At 35.5% G+C, this 15,962-nt stretch overlaps 1 protein-coding gene across 1 annotated transcript in view; it reads right to left on the bottom strand.

The window, feature by feature from the left end:
- Positions 1 to 15,962, bottom strand: part of sdk1b (sidekick cell adhesion molecule 1b) — a 259,703-nt gene that overhangs the window by 83,738 nt on the left and 160,003 nt on the right. Inside the window, exons 14-17 of the mRNA XM_051116461.1 lie at positions 14,629 to 14,731; positions 12,262 to 12,435; positions 5,713 to 5,849; positions 2,052 to 2,199 (exon numbers count right to left, since the gene is read on the bottom strand). Of these exons, the coding sequence (XP_050972418.1) occupies positions 2,052 to 2,199; positions 5,713 to 5,849; positions 12,262 to 12,435; positions 14,629 to 14,731 (562 nt within the window). The remainder of the gene's footprint in view (positions 1 to 2,051; positions 2,200 to 5,712; positions 5,850 to 12,261; positions 12,436 to 14,628; positions 14,732 to 15,962) is intronic.

The following is a 15,962-nucleotide window of genomic DNA, read 5'->3' as shown; positions in this document are numbered from 1 at the left end:
GAAAGCTAAGCTCAGAACTAGGGAACAGCATGACAAGCTTTTTCAACACGTCCTTGATGATTGAGCAGGCCCTTCTTCCTGCCGTTTAGCAAAGAGTGCTTGGCATGTGCATTAGCTTTATGCCTGTGGCTTGAAAAACAGCCATTTGAACTTTTCAGGACTTTTAAGGTCTTTAAGCGTTTTGATTCGATTTGGAAGGCAGTCATTGTGATGTGTGCCAATTTATGCGCGAATAAAAAATCACTAACAAAATAGAGAGCACAAAATGCAGTAGCCTTTACTTGTGCTAAAGTGTCCTTCCCTCCAGCCAAGTTTGAATTTGACATTCTTTCACCGGGTGGAATTGGCTTTGAGAAACGCTATTTCTCACACCTTCACAGTGTTCCTGGATATGGGAGTTTTTTTTCTGCCCATGTGTCATAATGGCTTACAATCAGAGCCAGTGATGAAAGCTCTTATGTAATTCAATTACAATCAGCCTTTCTTTTGATAGGGTTCAAATCTTGTCCTCACATTTAATAACATTCTCTCTAACTGACTGAGGTTGTGTGTGTGTGTGTTGGAAGCACAAAAACTGGCAAGAGCTGGTGAAAATTACTAGTTCCAATCTGTTTGACTGGCTATGTAACTTACGACAGTCAGAATTCAAAGGATTTTGAGTTTGCCTGGAAACAAAGTTTAGCTTGTTAGCATGGCCCAGTTATTGTAACTCCTGCAGTGCCATGACGTTCTCGACTTGTTCTTGACTCGTTCTTCCCGTGTCACATTAAAGATTTGTTTAAAATGGATGAATCATTCAAGAACGTGCGTCCCAGAGCCTGTGCTACATGAGCTTTTGTACTTAAAAAGTATACAATTTTTTTTTTTTCGAAAAAAAAATGACAGATTGTTTCGCTAGATAAGACACTTCTTCCTTGGCTGGGATCGTTTAGAGCCCTTTGAAGCTGCATTTAAACTACATTTTGGAAGTTCAAAATCCATTATTAAAAGTCCATTATATGGAGAAAAATCCTGAAATGTTTTCCTCAAAAACCATAATTTCTTTATGACTAAAGACAGAAAGACATAAACATCTTGGATGACAAGGGGGTGAGTAAATTATTTGTAAATTGTTGTTCTGGAAGTGGAGTTCTCCTTTAACAACAAAATACTCCTGTAAACCTCTGTACGCTGGAAAAAGCGTGGATAATTATATGTCTGCTTAATATTTCTTTTGAGACAGGTATTTTTCTATTCAGATATAACGTTAAAAGTTTTGAATGATGAAATGTAAGGACAATAAACACTCGTCTGCAATTGGTTTATCTGTGTTATTCAAGCAAACTCTGCAATTGGTTTATCTGTGTTATTCAAGCAATCTCAGGTATTTTCATAATGATTAAGTATATTTGTAAGCCATTCCCTCGTGAAAAAACTAGCATATGCTGGTAAGTATGTTTTGATGCTGGTTTAAACTGGTCCTTTGCTGGTTTATGCAGTTTTTTTCACCAGGGTTGCTAATCGACGTACAGTATAGAACATATTGTCTGCCTCATTCTATGATAAGAAGCCACATCAGATCACAAAAGAAAGTTATTTCAAACACTGATTCTGTGAAGTAAAAATAAGTTATAATGTTCTCTTCTGTTGGACAACAAGTTTAGAAAGGCTTATCATTGCATTTCATTAGAAGGGAATATGCTCTGCAAGTGTTGCTTTATATAATATAATATTTAATATAAACGGGGAGGTGTTACCTCATCTCAGTACGTGAAATCACGGGCACAGACACAGCAAATTTCGAGAGAAATAAAACAAGGAAATTATTTAAATGCAAAACCGAAAAAACGCAATTCACAAGCATGTATTGAACCATGGATGTCGTACCGAACGGTTCGATATTATATTGAGTATTGTGACATCCCCAGTTGTCAGACAAGATCAGTTTCCCTTCCTCAATGTCTGATCAAAAACATTGTGATATCTTGGTCTAGCTTATCAGTAGAGCTTTTCTTAACCATTTTACAATACACTAAGCTAGCAGGCTAAGATGTTAACTTGAAACTGCTTACCTGTTGGTCTCAGCACTGTACTGTCCACGTCCAACCTGATTGACAGCGCACACTCTAAACTGGTATGTTCTTGCTGGCGTTAGACCAATTACTAGCAAACTAGTTAGTGCAGGACTAACATCATCCATGTAGACCTTCCATGGAGAATCTGTGAAGAACAACAAACAGACAAAAATAAGTTTCTGAACATCCTAACATACCACTGAATAGGTCACACATACACCAACAGTGAGTTACGTAATCAGATTACTTTTTTCAAGTAACTAGTAAAGTAATACATTACTTTTTAATTTTCAAGGAAATATCCGAGTTATTTTTCCGAAGAAGTACCGCTAGTTACTCTGTTTCCCCATTTTTATTCACTGACAGCTCTCCTGTCCCCATGTTGAGAGAATTTGGGAGTAAGTGCAGAGGCGTTGTGTGCACTGTGTAAACATCATTGTTACTGTAGTTCTAGACTAAATGTCAACATGCATTTACTCATCTCACTTGCACTAAAACAGATTCAATATTTTCTCAAAATGAATGAAATAAGTGAAATGCAAACTCAGAATACATAATGCATCACTTTTAATATTGTAATGCATTACTTTTAAAAGTAACTGCCCCCAAGACTGCATATCAATGCTGCATTTGTTAAAAAAAGCAGTAATATTGTGAAATTACAATTAAAAATAACAGTTTTCTATTTTAATATATTTTAAAATTATGTGATGACAAAGCTGAACATTTCTTATAATTATCATTATTATAAGAATTTAATTCATCCATACATTCTATCAGTATAAATTTGACATTCTATATGGGCCATTCTACAGAATTGGTCCAAAGTCAGAGTTGTAAATGTCTTTGAAAAAAAAAAAAAAAAACTTTTTCCAAAAAAGTTGTATGTATGCAAATTGTATATTGTGTATCCGAGGTACACATTTCTAGTGATTGTGCAGTTATTTCTCATATTGTATTTTCAGAAAGGTTTGGAATATTTGTCCTCTCCCCAAATTTGTCACTACCAAAACACAGTAATAATAATTTAATTAGAATGGTTATATTGACCTATTAAGACTTACATCTAGATTGTAAATATATTTTTTTGCTATTACATTTTTTTCAAAGGTAAATCCATAGCAATTAAATTTTTCAAGTGAATTTATGAGACTTCTTGTATTTTGAATCCAGTTTTTCTTTGTAAAAGGCGAAAAGATGATCATGCTGATTTCAAAGTTAAAGATTCATTAGTTTGAATATACATTGAACCAAAAACTATCATAACATCTTAGTTGATAATTCAGTATACTTCAGTTATGACAAAGCATCCCATGTTTCAGTAGTTACAGAACATTTTCGGTAGTGACAGTAATGCTTTGGTACCCACCACATCACATTACAGAATTTTAACTCACATACTAAAACACTACTAAAACAAACTAAAATACAAAAAAATGCGTAACTTTACAAAAATGTTGATGATTTTCCCCCAAATATGAGGATTATGTGTTCCCTTTTGTCACTACCACAATGATGACATGTTTTGATAGTAACAATTCTATGGGATAAAACCCAAAAAAACAAAGATGTCATTACCGAAACTCCACCAAATGTTTCAGTAGTGACAATTTTATATACTTTTGAACCTAGCTCAAAGATGCTACTCAACACATGGTTAGCTAGCACAGTTCTGAACAGTAGTATACATATAACAATTAAATGTTATAGAAATAACTCCCAAAAAAGTGCACTTAACTACAGAAAAAAAGGTGTTTGGTAGCGACATTCCTTAAAGTTACATTCAGTTTTTGAACAAATTTACCTCAAAATTATGAGATGTATCTACTCACACCTTGTAGCTATGAGACAGAGAGACACAGGAATAATTGCTGATAATAAATTTATGGGATTAGTTAAAATCAGCCTTGGCCAATAGACTAAAACATTCACTTTTTTGGTAGTGACAATTTTTTTTTTATAATTTATACATAAAATAAATGTGTGTGTGTGTGTTTTTTTAAAGAATCAAAAAAGATACTTTTAAAAACAACAATGGAAAAAAATACAAAAATTATTTCAATATCATTTTCATAAGTTGAAATTTAGGGGTTAGGGTTTGGGACAGCCACCTCCCATTTGAAAGTACCCAATAAATGATAATTTTATATATATTAAGCTTACTAATATTTTAAATATTATTGTGGGTTTCAATAGATCTTAACCATAGATCTTAAACATCTAATATTTGAATACTTAAATGCTAAATGTTGTGGTTGTGGGACAGCAGTTTGCACCAATTCTGTAGAATGGCCCATATACATTGCAGGGTTGCCAGGTTTTCACAACAAAACCCACCCAATTGCTATTCAAAGCTAACCCAAATGTGCTATGGAGGGATTCCCCCGGTAAAAATTGTGTTCTGGGTGGTAAAATACACATTTTTTGGTGGGGATTCCCTGGCAAAATTTGCATTTCAGGAGCTAAATATCACGCAGTCAGGGTTGCTTCAACCCACGGACATGAAAAACAACCTGCGGCAACAGAAGCCCAATTCCGGGGAAAAAGCACAGACTTGGCAACACAGACACATTGTCTAATGTTAACAATAATCTCAAAATAGGTAAATATCATCTGCCTAATTTATCTGGACAATATATATTTCTGCCACTAGTACCACAAATTGAACTGAAATTATAATGTAGAACATTACTTATAAATGTAATGAGAAAGAATAAAGATAACATGGCTGCTTTTAGGCATTTATTTATTCCTACTAGATTACTTCTCACTCCTAAAGACAATAGGTAAAATTGAGTGTCAAAGGGGAGTACTGTTTTTATTTTTCTTATTTTACTTGATTTATTATGAGCTGTTTGAATCATCTCTTTCTTTACAGCAGTTGGGTAAATGATGAATTTGACCGTGCTGTTGTTTATTCTGGAGGCGTTACTACCCACAATCCCCAATATATGAGAGTGTGCATTTGTGTGTGCGTTTGCAGTACATTAAAAATGATGGGAAGCAGATCAATGAACAATTTAGATGGTGAAACCACTCAAGCAGGCCCAAGAGAAGAGAAGACAGAAACTACGAGCAACTGCAAAAAAATAAATCACAAATTCAACAGGAACAGTAAATATTAAGCCGCAGGGATGCGCATGAATACCAATACAGACACACACATGCATGCATGCAAAAAAAAAAAGAGTGTGTGATCATTCGTATTTACAGAAAATCTACTCTGGGTGTATATGAGGAGAGAGAGATCTTGGTGTTTATTAGACATCCAGCTCCTCCGCCCCACCCACATTTTTCATTGTCTTTCCTTTGACGATACACAAATCAATCTCTTTCTCTCTCCGCGTTTCCTGTCACTATCTCTTCCAGCATTCATCTTCCACCAGTAACAGAGTCTTGGCTTAATACAGTGAAAACAAACCTCCTCCCACTACCCTCCATTACAATCAACTTCCATTTCTCTTCTCTTCTCACTCACTTCAGCCTGCCTGTCTGTTTTTAGAGCTTAAGGAGGAAGACAGCAAAAGGTAAATGAGAAAGACTTTCTTCAGTAGAATCCACTGGTTGCAAACCAGCTTAATTGAAAGCTGAGGCTAAGGTGCATTAAGTTTAATAAACCATATGCCAAAGCTCATATAAACAGCACACACACACTTACTGTTCTCAGAGAGCTCAATGATGTAACGCAGCAGAGGACTGTTCCCATCAAAGGGCCGAACCCATGAAAGAAGAACTGTTCTGCTGTCTGTCTCATTCAGAGCCACCTGCAGGTTACGTGGAGAATGGGGAAGTTCTCTGAAAAAGAGAGAGACATGAAGAAATGTGACTCTGGACCACAAGACCAGTCATAAGTGTCCATTTTTTGACCCTAAATAAGCTTTCCATTGATGTATGGTTTGTTAGGATAGGACAATATTTGGCCGAGGTACAACTATTTAAAAATCGGGAATCTAAGGGTGCAAAAAAAAAATCTAAATATTGATATAATCGCCTTTAAAGTTGTCCAAATGAAGTTCTAAGCAATGCATATTACTAATCAAAAATTAAGTTTTGATATATTTATAGTAGAAAATTTACAAAATATCTTCATGGAATATGATCTTTACTTAATATCCTAACGATTTTTGGCATTAAAAAAAAATAATAATTTTGACTCATACAATGTATTTTTGGCTATTGCTGCAAATATGCCCATGCTACTTAAGACTGGTTTTGTGGTCCAGGGTCACAAATTAAAATTCAAATGTGAAAATTCAGTGCACAATTTTCTCTGTCATGTCCAAATATAGATCGAATGCATCAGAGAAACAAGTCCGCAGCCATCTTCAGAATTTTGTCTTTGAACTTAAGTTTTTGCGGTAGCTCTATAGCATCACTATTGAAGAGGAATTGAGCCTTTGCAAAGACCCGCTCCCTTTGTTACTGTTGCTACGTCCGTCAAGCCATGGCACTCTCACGCTCACACAGTGAAAATCACATCGCAGTGCAAAGAGGAAACTGAAAACACAGGTTAATTTTGGTACGAAACAAAGTCTCAGCTTTCAAATTTTGTCATTTTGTAAGAAATTCAAACAATTGATAACTTTTTTGTGGCTCTTTAATGTGTTGTGATAGATTACTGAAGCGCCTCAGTTCAAGCAGCATGTGAACCGATCATCTGTTCCTCTTTACTAGTTATAGCATGAAATAAACATGATTGAACATCAGAAGGTCATGTTTCAATTGACATCAATAAAAAAACATTTTTCAAGTTAAAATCCCCCAATGTTAATCTACTCTCTTGTCTGATTTGTTTGTTGGACAAAATGGCAGATTCTGCATTTTGATTGGTCAGATTGCCTGTCAGTTAAACTTCCTGCGAAGGATCAATTGGCTGGGGAAGTGGATTTACTTATTGTAGTGTTAGCAAAAGTTATGAGCATTGTAATGTTCAAAGCGTATGTCATAAATGTCAGTAGACCAGGAAAATTTTAAAACGCCTGGTTCATTCAAAAATCATGCTGTGGAAATATAAACAAAAGACAACGAGTGCAATGCAGTGAGTTACATAAGATCTATATTATAAGAAGTAGCTGTCAAATTTTGACAATGAAAATGAAAAAACAATCATACTAGAGCCCTGCACGGGCCTCAAATATAGGCCCTAGCCCGGCCCTTGTCCGACAGCTTATCAGAATTCTCGACCCAAGTCCGATCTGAGCTTGTCTGTTTTCCCCCCCCTTCTCCCAAAACAGCTTATACTACTGCTTTAGGTATTAAAATAGTTTTGTATGTAATGGCAAAGTGATTATATTTCGTTATGTGTTTTTATTAAGTTAATTTAGAAAATCATTTGGAGCATTTTTTGTTCGTTAAATACAAGTTTATGTTTTTTAAAGTAACAAACAGCGGCCAGCGGTAGACTGCTCATAGTGTATTTGATCAATTTAGCTTCTCAAATCATCAAGACTTGCCTAAAATAAAATCTCTAGATATAAAACAGTTCAAGTATAAAACAATGTTAGTTTAAATGTTAAACCTAGATAAATGTGCGCTATTAGGCGCATATCCAATCGTTTGTGTGGAGAATGGAAGCTAAAGTCGCTTTGCAGGACATGGAGGCCCCAGCGCGATCACTTGCATTTTTTTCAGTGGAACAATTTAAAATTATCCGTCATTTTTGCTCACAAAGGTAAAAGCAATACATCACTCGGAACTGTAAAGGGTCTACTTTTATTTGTGTGCACTCACAATATCAACAAAATGTTACAAACAGTGCTTGTATAAAATAAAGAAAACAAACATGATGTGCTTTCTGCCGTCTTTTGTTTCGTGAACAGGAGCGCTTCACAAAAATGAACTGAAACTCAGTAAATACATGCCTCACAGCCACGATATATATATACATATATATATATATATAGAAAGCTTTAAATTATTACGTAACGAAATGTAACAAATCGAAAAAAAGGTCTTTCATTATGTAATCCGTAAAAATGCATTTTTCTCTAAAGGTCCATCCAAAGAATAGATTGCGAGTCAGGATCTTTTTAAATCAGAATACACTAGTTTATTGATAAATAATTAAATTTTCTCCTTACTATTTCCCCCCGACACATTCATTGTAAAAAAAAAAAAAAATTGGGGCTTTAAATCATACTCACGCCATCTAAGATGGAGCTTGTTTCTTCATGGGACAATATTTGGAGAAATTTAAAATTGCATTACTTTCTTACTAATTTAGGTGAATGGCTGTCGTCATAATCAGAGTTCAAACAGCTGATAAAAACATCACAATAATCCACAAGAATCTAGTCCATCAATTAATGTATAAGCTTCGTATTTGTAATAAATCCATCATTAAAACGTTTTTAATCTCAAACTGTTGCTTCCGGCTAAAATACAAATCCTCTATCCATAATGACAGCACCCATTCAGTGCAGAGGATCCATTGGAGAGTAAGTCTGTTCAGATGAAGAAACCAAAATGTTAATTTTAAAAGGAACTATTCCTTTAAAATTTATTCCTTCTCACATAAAACTATTCCATGTGTTTTTGTATTGTATTTTTTTCAATTTGGTAAGTCAGTTTTGAGGTATCATTCATGTCTGCTGCACATTCGGTGTAGGATGAGTTATGTTTATTAGGGTTATGAGTTCAAATCCCTCACCTAAACTGTGAGCAATACTAATAGAGACGCTCGACTCAAATAGCACAAATAGCCCTTAGGCTTATATGTTCAAATACATGTAAGTCACTTTGTAGATTTGTGTCTTTGTTGTAGTATGCACTTTCAAATCTGTGCTTCTGGGGTTCTGTGGAGGACAAATGGTGGGTAGATAGAAATATCACTCCAAAAGAAAAAAGTGTTATTCATTTCTGCAAGGGGTTTGTGGTGTCTCAAAAAGATTCTGAGCAGCTTAGGTATAAGAAAGATTCTTTCATACCAAAAGAAGTGTTATATTGAGTAAAAAAAAAAAAAAACAAGAAGAAAATATGTTTGCTTAAAAAACCTTATTTTATATAAGACTCAATCATGAATAATAAAATATAACATTAAAAAAACATTTACTCTGTTTATTGATGTTCCCAACCTGTATCACTTTATATCATGTGTTTTATGTTTAGAAAAATGTCATAGCCACTGTTAAGGCTCATGACTCAGGTGCAAAACAGAATACTTGCATTGTACTTTTATGAAGCTTTTTGGTCAAAGCAGCACATATTGTTAAAGAGTAGCATGAACATTTAACTGAATACCTCTTTTTGTTGATTATCAGGATTTTGAATAACATGAGGTTGAGTAAAATGAAAGAAGTTTCTTTCAATTTTTGTGTGCACCATCCCCTTTAACATTACTTTCCACTGTTGCAATATAAAAAGTTCCACTGTTTCTTCAACAACATTAAATTTATGAAAACTACATTACAATATCGCATAATGCAATTATGCCCTTTGCGGATGCTTGTAATAGGTATGTGAGAATTTATGCCTGTCTGTCATAACAGCCTAAATATGCAATAACATCTAATATTGTTTTAAGCAAGGAACTGCTCCGCCGTTGTCTAACATGTGGTAATAAGAGGACCTGTCCACTGCGTTACATTAACTTGAAAGTCTGTGAAATCACATTAGCATGTGAAGCATTGCCTCTCCTTCAACCGTCTGATGAGTTTTCTTTCGAAAGAGTTTGCAGGCTGTAATATTAAAGGTAGGAGTATATTGTGGTGCTCTGTTATCTTAATGTGACTGTCAAAGGTATTATTGTTATTATTCAAATCGCTTGTGTTTTCAATTTGTATCTCATAATTTAAATGTCAGCTGTTAGGAGTCTTTTTCTAAAGCCAGCCGAAACCAGGTTTTTCTCGCAGAATAACGTGTCTTAAATTAAATATTGCTTTATTACGCATTCCGTTAAGTAGTACTAAAAGAACTGTGCTACAGTGCAGTCCTGTAAGCACATTTGCAAATCATACAGTTTATTACAGTTATGTTTTGCATGATTTATGATTTGTTGAGCTGTGATTCGATTCCACAAGCTGCACTCAATTTTTTTATGCAGGTATTTTTTATAAGAACAAAATTTAAGCTTGTACTATAGGTTGTTTTTCACCACAAAAGTAGCAACACAGAAGCATTTGCGTCAACCAATGACATGAGTTTGGGGCGGGACTATCTGTTTGGCTGACCAATGGTGGATGGGGGAGAGTTTGGGAAATCCAGTCCTTCAGAAATCATTGTAATATGCCAGATTAGTGCTCGAAAAAATGTATTGTATTTTTTTATAAAAAAATTTAAGCTTGTACTATAGGTTGTTTTTCGCCAAAAAGTAGCAACACAGAAGCATTTGCATCAACCAATGACATGAGTTTGGGGCGGGACTATCTGTTTGGCTGACCAATGGTGGATGGGGGAGAGTTTGGGAAATCCAGTCCTTCAGAAATCATTGTAATATGCCAGATTAGTGCTCGAAAAAATGTATTGTATTTTTTTATAAAAAAAATGTAAGCTTGTACTATAGGTTGTTTTTCGCCAAAAAGTAGCAACACATAAGCATTTGCGTCAACCAATGACATGAGTTTGGGGCGGGACTATCTGTTTGGCTGACCAGTGGTGGATGGGGGAGTGTTTGGGAAATTCAATCCTGCAGAAAACATTCTAATATGCGCTAATAGAGATCAAAAACATTTTGTGTTATTATTGATGTTGAAAATATATTTTTGAGGAAACCGCGATTCTTTTTTTCAGGATTTTTGATGAACAGAAAGTTCAAAGAACAGCATTTATTTGAAAGTGAAATCTTTTGTAACATTTCACATGTCTTTACTGTGACTTTTGATCAATTTAATGCATCCTTCCTGAATAAAAGTGTAAATGTAATGTATATGCAATCATTTTACTTGATTAAGAAAGGATTTTGACACAAAAGGCACATTTTTTAAACCTTTAGGTTGATTTTGTATGTTTACAACTTTCTGATTGTAAATAATATTTTCAAAAGCATCCAATTAAGCGAGCACAACACTCCACCTGTCATTTGTTTTTCTCTGTCATAAATTAAAAATATTGCTATATTATGCATTATGTTAAGTAGTACTAAAAGAATTGTGCTACATGGTGCGGTCCTGTAAGCCCATTTGCAAATCATACAGTTTATTACAGTTATGTTTTAAATGATTTATGATTTGTTGAGCTGTGATTTGATTCCACAAGCTGCACTCAATTTTTTTACGCAGGTATTTTTTTTATACAAACAAAATTTAACCTTGTACTATAGGTTGTTTTCTGCCAAAATGTAGCAACAAAGCATAATTTGCCTCAACCAATGACATGCGTTTGGGGCGGGACTATCTGTTTGTCTGACCTATGGTGGACGGGGAAGTGTCTGGGAAACCCGATCCTTCAGAAATCAGTCTAATATGATGGATTAGTTCTCAAAAAAAAAAAAAAAAAAAAAAATGTTATTATTAATGTTGAAAACAGCTGTGCTGCTTAATATTTTTGAGGAAACAGTGATCCATTTTTTTCCCAGGATCTTTACTGTGACTTTTTATCAATTTAATGCATCCTTCCTGAATTAAAGTGTATGTGTAATGTATATGCACTCAAAGACTTTGGACAAAAAGGCATATCTTTTAGGCCTTTAGGTTGATTTGGCATGTTTACATCTTTGTGGTTGTGAATAATATTTTCATAAGCATCCAATTAAACGAGCACAACACTCCGCCTGTCATTTGTGTTTCTCTGTGTATTTCATCTACTTGAAAGATCAATGATATTTCCTTTGCATCCATCCATACGACAGTCCGTGGGAGAACAACATTCAGCCATCTAGAAGCAGTAATTAATATCTAAGCTTGTGTATGTGTGTGTGTTTAATTAGTTCCTGATGCCACAGAAGTGTAGCAACATTGGCTAGTCGTCAAAGGAGATGATCTTGGCCTTGGGCATCAGGCCTATCTTATTCCACTCTCGCTTTATCTTCCTCCCGCCACACACACACATGCACAATCACAGCTGCTCCATCCTCTGTCCTATCATTACAGCCCATTTTTGGATGGTTCTCTTGGCTTCAGAACTGCAGCTGAGATCCAAGCATCTTCCTCCTACAATAGCACTCCAATACGTAGCGAGTGCGCGTGAACTGTACAAGTGTATTCGCTTCTGAGCGCTTCGTATCGAGCGTGCATGTTGGCGAGGATCTGTGCGTGTGTCTATGACTGCTTACATGACTTCCAGTCGGGCGGTTTTCGAATCATTTCCAGCAGGTGAGATGACCCTGCAGGTGTAGTCTCCGATGTCTCCGGACCACGTCTGGCTGATGTGGAGCGAACCTTCCTTCATTGACACTCGCCCACCAGTCGACACGCTCAGCGGCTTGGTTCCTTTCTTCCACGAATATCTGAGGAAAATAAGACTTTTTATGACTCATAATTCACCAAAAATATCACACTCCAAAGACCTGCAGAAAATGCACTTAGCCTCCTGAGACAGAACAACATCAAATGCCATATGACAGCTTCTTTCCCTTATGCATCTGATAATGACCTAAACAGGGAGGATAAAGACTATAATGTGGTTAAAAAAAAGGGTAAACTGTCTCTAATGTAAACTATCCATAATAAAAAAAAATATGTTTGTGTTTTGTGGTTGCCAGAATGGTTTGATGGTTCAACTAGCATAGCTGGTAACCAGTAAATTTTGTGATTTGGTTACTGGTTATCAGATAAACCAGCACTTAACACCACACACATACATATATAAGTACTTGTTTAGACTTATATATATGTGGAAATATGTGGTTTGTTACTAAAAATAACGTCTGTTTGAAAATTTGCTTCGATGTTTCGGAGATGTGAGCTCCAAGTTCTTACTAGATCTAAAGTAACGTTACTAGTTTCTAGACGTTTTCAAATTATTAACGGAGGCTTGGGCTCAGCCGTTAAACTGTCAACTTGAGATTTGAATCCATGGTGGAAGAAAGTAGTTTGCACTAAAAAAGACATGTGAAAGACATTCCATTGTTGTTTCTTATGTATTTACACACTTGTTGTCGAACTGTTGTATAAACACAATATCACACTCATAGCCGTGCGATATGGCTGTATATCAGCACGCTGTGATTACCTACCGATGCTGATACCGATATATTTCCTTTTGTTTGGAAACAACACCAAGGGCCCTATCATGCACCTGGCGCAACACGGTACCAGGCGCAACGCAAGTGTTTATTGCTAGTTGCAGCCCGATGCAGTTATCATTTTCATGTCCTGTGCCACGTTGTTTAAATAGTAAATGCATTTGTGCCTATTTGTGCACCCATAGCCGAGTTGCGTTCAGGCGCATTGTTGGTGCATTGATATTTTGAGGCAACTGAAACAGACTGCGCCATTGACCAACTGAATCCTGGTCTAAAATCAATTGCGCAATATTTTTTTTTGTTATTTAAAGAGCGCATTAGTAATATGCGCCTATAGGCAGGATAGAAAGGATTACAATGTAAAAGATTATTATTGTGTACATAAATATAAAAATGCCTACATGTCATAATGGATAGTCAATCGCGTTCTTATGCAAGCTGCTTTTTGGTTTCACTTTCGGTTTTGAAAACGATCACGTTCAGCAAGGAGGGGAGAGTTTTCAAAGGGGTTGCACAGTAACTTATTTGAGTGGGCTTGGCCCGTGAATGGCCCCCTTGGCACCAGCCCTGCTCTCTGGAGAAGCATTCAGACTTTGTTCTCGCAAATCCTGCCGTGTAAATAGCGAATCCGCCATGGTGCGAGCGCAACTGGCTCTAAAAGGGAATGGGAAATGAGACTTTGATTGGTTTAATGCAAGTTAAGCCCAAAACACACCCATGACTAATTAAAGAATAGGGACAACCCTTTCAGACCATGCGCCAGATGCGCCAACCGTGCTGACCGTTTTGCCTGTCCTTAAAATAGCAAAAGTTATTTCGGACACGCTCCAAGTGCAATCTCAATCACTGCATTTTTTTTTTCCAGAAAAATGGTAACCATAACATTTTATTTATAGATTTAACCTTTGTAGATGGTCTAAAGCAAAAGAGTTTTGAAAATGTTTGTGCTCATAATTTATTTTAAAAGTAACATATTACACATTAATGAATAAATCAATATATATAAAATTATTTGATTAATATACAAAGTTATTTAACTTGTGAATACTTAGTGCTCCCATTCCACAAGATCAAAGAAACAAAATTATTTCCTAGGTAACTGGCACACAATAAAAATAAGTTATGCGCAAATGATTTAGTCACATGACTTGTTTTTAAAGTGCATCTACTGTAGGAATTTATTTAGCATTTGCATCATAGCTCATCCGCCTCCACCTTCTAATAGCTTAGAAAAGTACTCAAGTGACACGATTTAAGGAATCATTCGTGTCTGTAGCACAAGTGGTGCGGGGCGAGTTATGTCAGAGGTTTTGAGTAATAGTAACAGCAATGCTTGACTTAGCATCGCTAATTAGCAAAAACCAATGCAGACCTTGCAGAGGCAATTTTCTTAAGTTTGAAAAATTTAAATGTCAAAATGTGTTTCACAGCAAGCATCTCAGCTTAAGCTCTGACCTGACGGTGACTCTGGGGTCGTGGGTTGCCGCGCAGTTCAGCACAGCGGTAGTTCCCTTGATGACACGCTGATCCTCAGGGGGTGTTGAAATGAAGGTTCGACCTGATTAATAAAATGCAGTTTAGGACAAAATCACGCCACAGTTTAATCATTACCAACATCATTATTCACAGTTCTGTTAACCCTATTAGGTAATTCCCACTGACAGCTTCATTAGCAAAACAGACTGAAATTTACAAAGCATGAACATTCGAATATTCACACTGCGTCTCAATGAACATATAGTACGGCTAAGCAAATGAACAAATTCTCTCTCACACACAACCCACTGGGTCCAATTGACTTGATTAAAGCTAATGCGTGTAATATTTTCAACATTTCTCCCAGTTTATTGTGCAGACAGTGTTATTTTAGTATCACTGTGATGCTATTACAGTTTTTATTCATATTTTGAAGTTTTTATTTTTCTATTTCCCCTTTTTCATTTTAATTTTAGGTAAAGTTTTAGTAATTTTGTTATTTTTTTAGTATGTCTGTACAGTTTTTATAATTTTTTTTTTTCAGTTTTAGCTATTGTATTACAAAAACATGTCTTGGCATGCATGCATATTAGGGCTGTCAGTTTAACGCGTTAACTTAATTAATTAGTTATGAAAAAATAAAATATTTTAACGCAGTTAACACACTGACCCCATCCCCAGACCTGTACGTCATCTTACATTTCATACAGTTGACTGCTGACAAATATGATGCAGGGCAACAACTCCATAAATGCAGTTATACCCTAAAATCCAAGACATTGGTGCACAAAAATGCCCTTATATGTGTTTTGTATGCATATTTATATATATGACATATCACATGATATCACATAGGCAGCAAGAGCAAAAAAACACGAGTGCTGATCCTGTCTCAGTCTATCACAAACTTAAATGTGCTTTTATACAACAGTTATGTAAATAATAAGCTGATACTGTGTTATATTTTAAATACAATATAATGTGTTTTTGCTCAATTTTGCAGAGAACATATTACCTTTGAAGCCAAAGCAGAATTGTTGCGCATTTCAGAGCAATACAGCGGTGTTTAGTTTCTGAATGAATCCGCATTTTGAACAAATCAAATGAATGAATGACTCATAAAGATATTTAATGTTAATGTTCATTTGAAATAACAAAAAATATATATTTATTTAATTTAATTTACCTATAATAGTCCTAACACAGTCACTCTGCGGCCCTACAAGTCAATTTCCAGCTCAACCGATGCGTGAGTTTGGGCCGGGACTATCTTTTGGTATGAACAGTTGTAGATGGGAGTAGTTTTTCGAAAT

The sequence above is a fragment of the Labeo rohita genome, chromosome 1, assembly GCF_022985175.1.
Source record: "Labeo rohita strain BAU-BD-2019 chromosome 1, IGBB_LRoh.1.0, whole genome shotgun sequence".
Lineage (NCBI taxonomy): Eukaryota > Metazoa > Chordata > Actinopteri > Cypriniformes > Cyprinidae > Labeo > Labeo rohita.
Note: the sequence above shows the minus strand (reverse complement) of the source record. Positions and strands in the feature narration are given on the sequence as shown.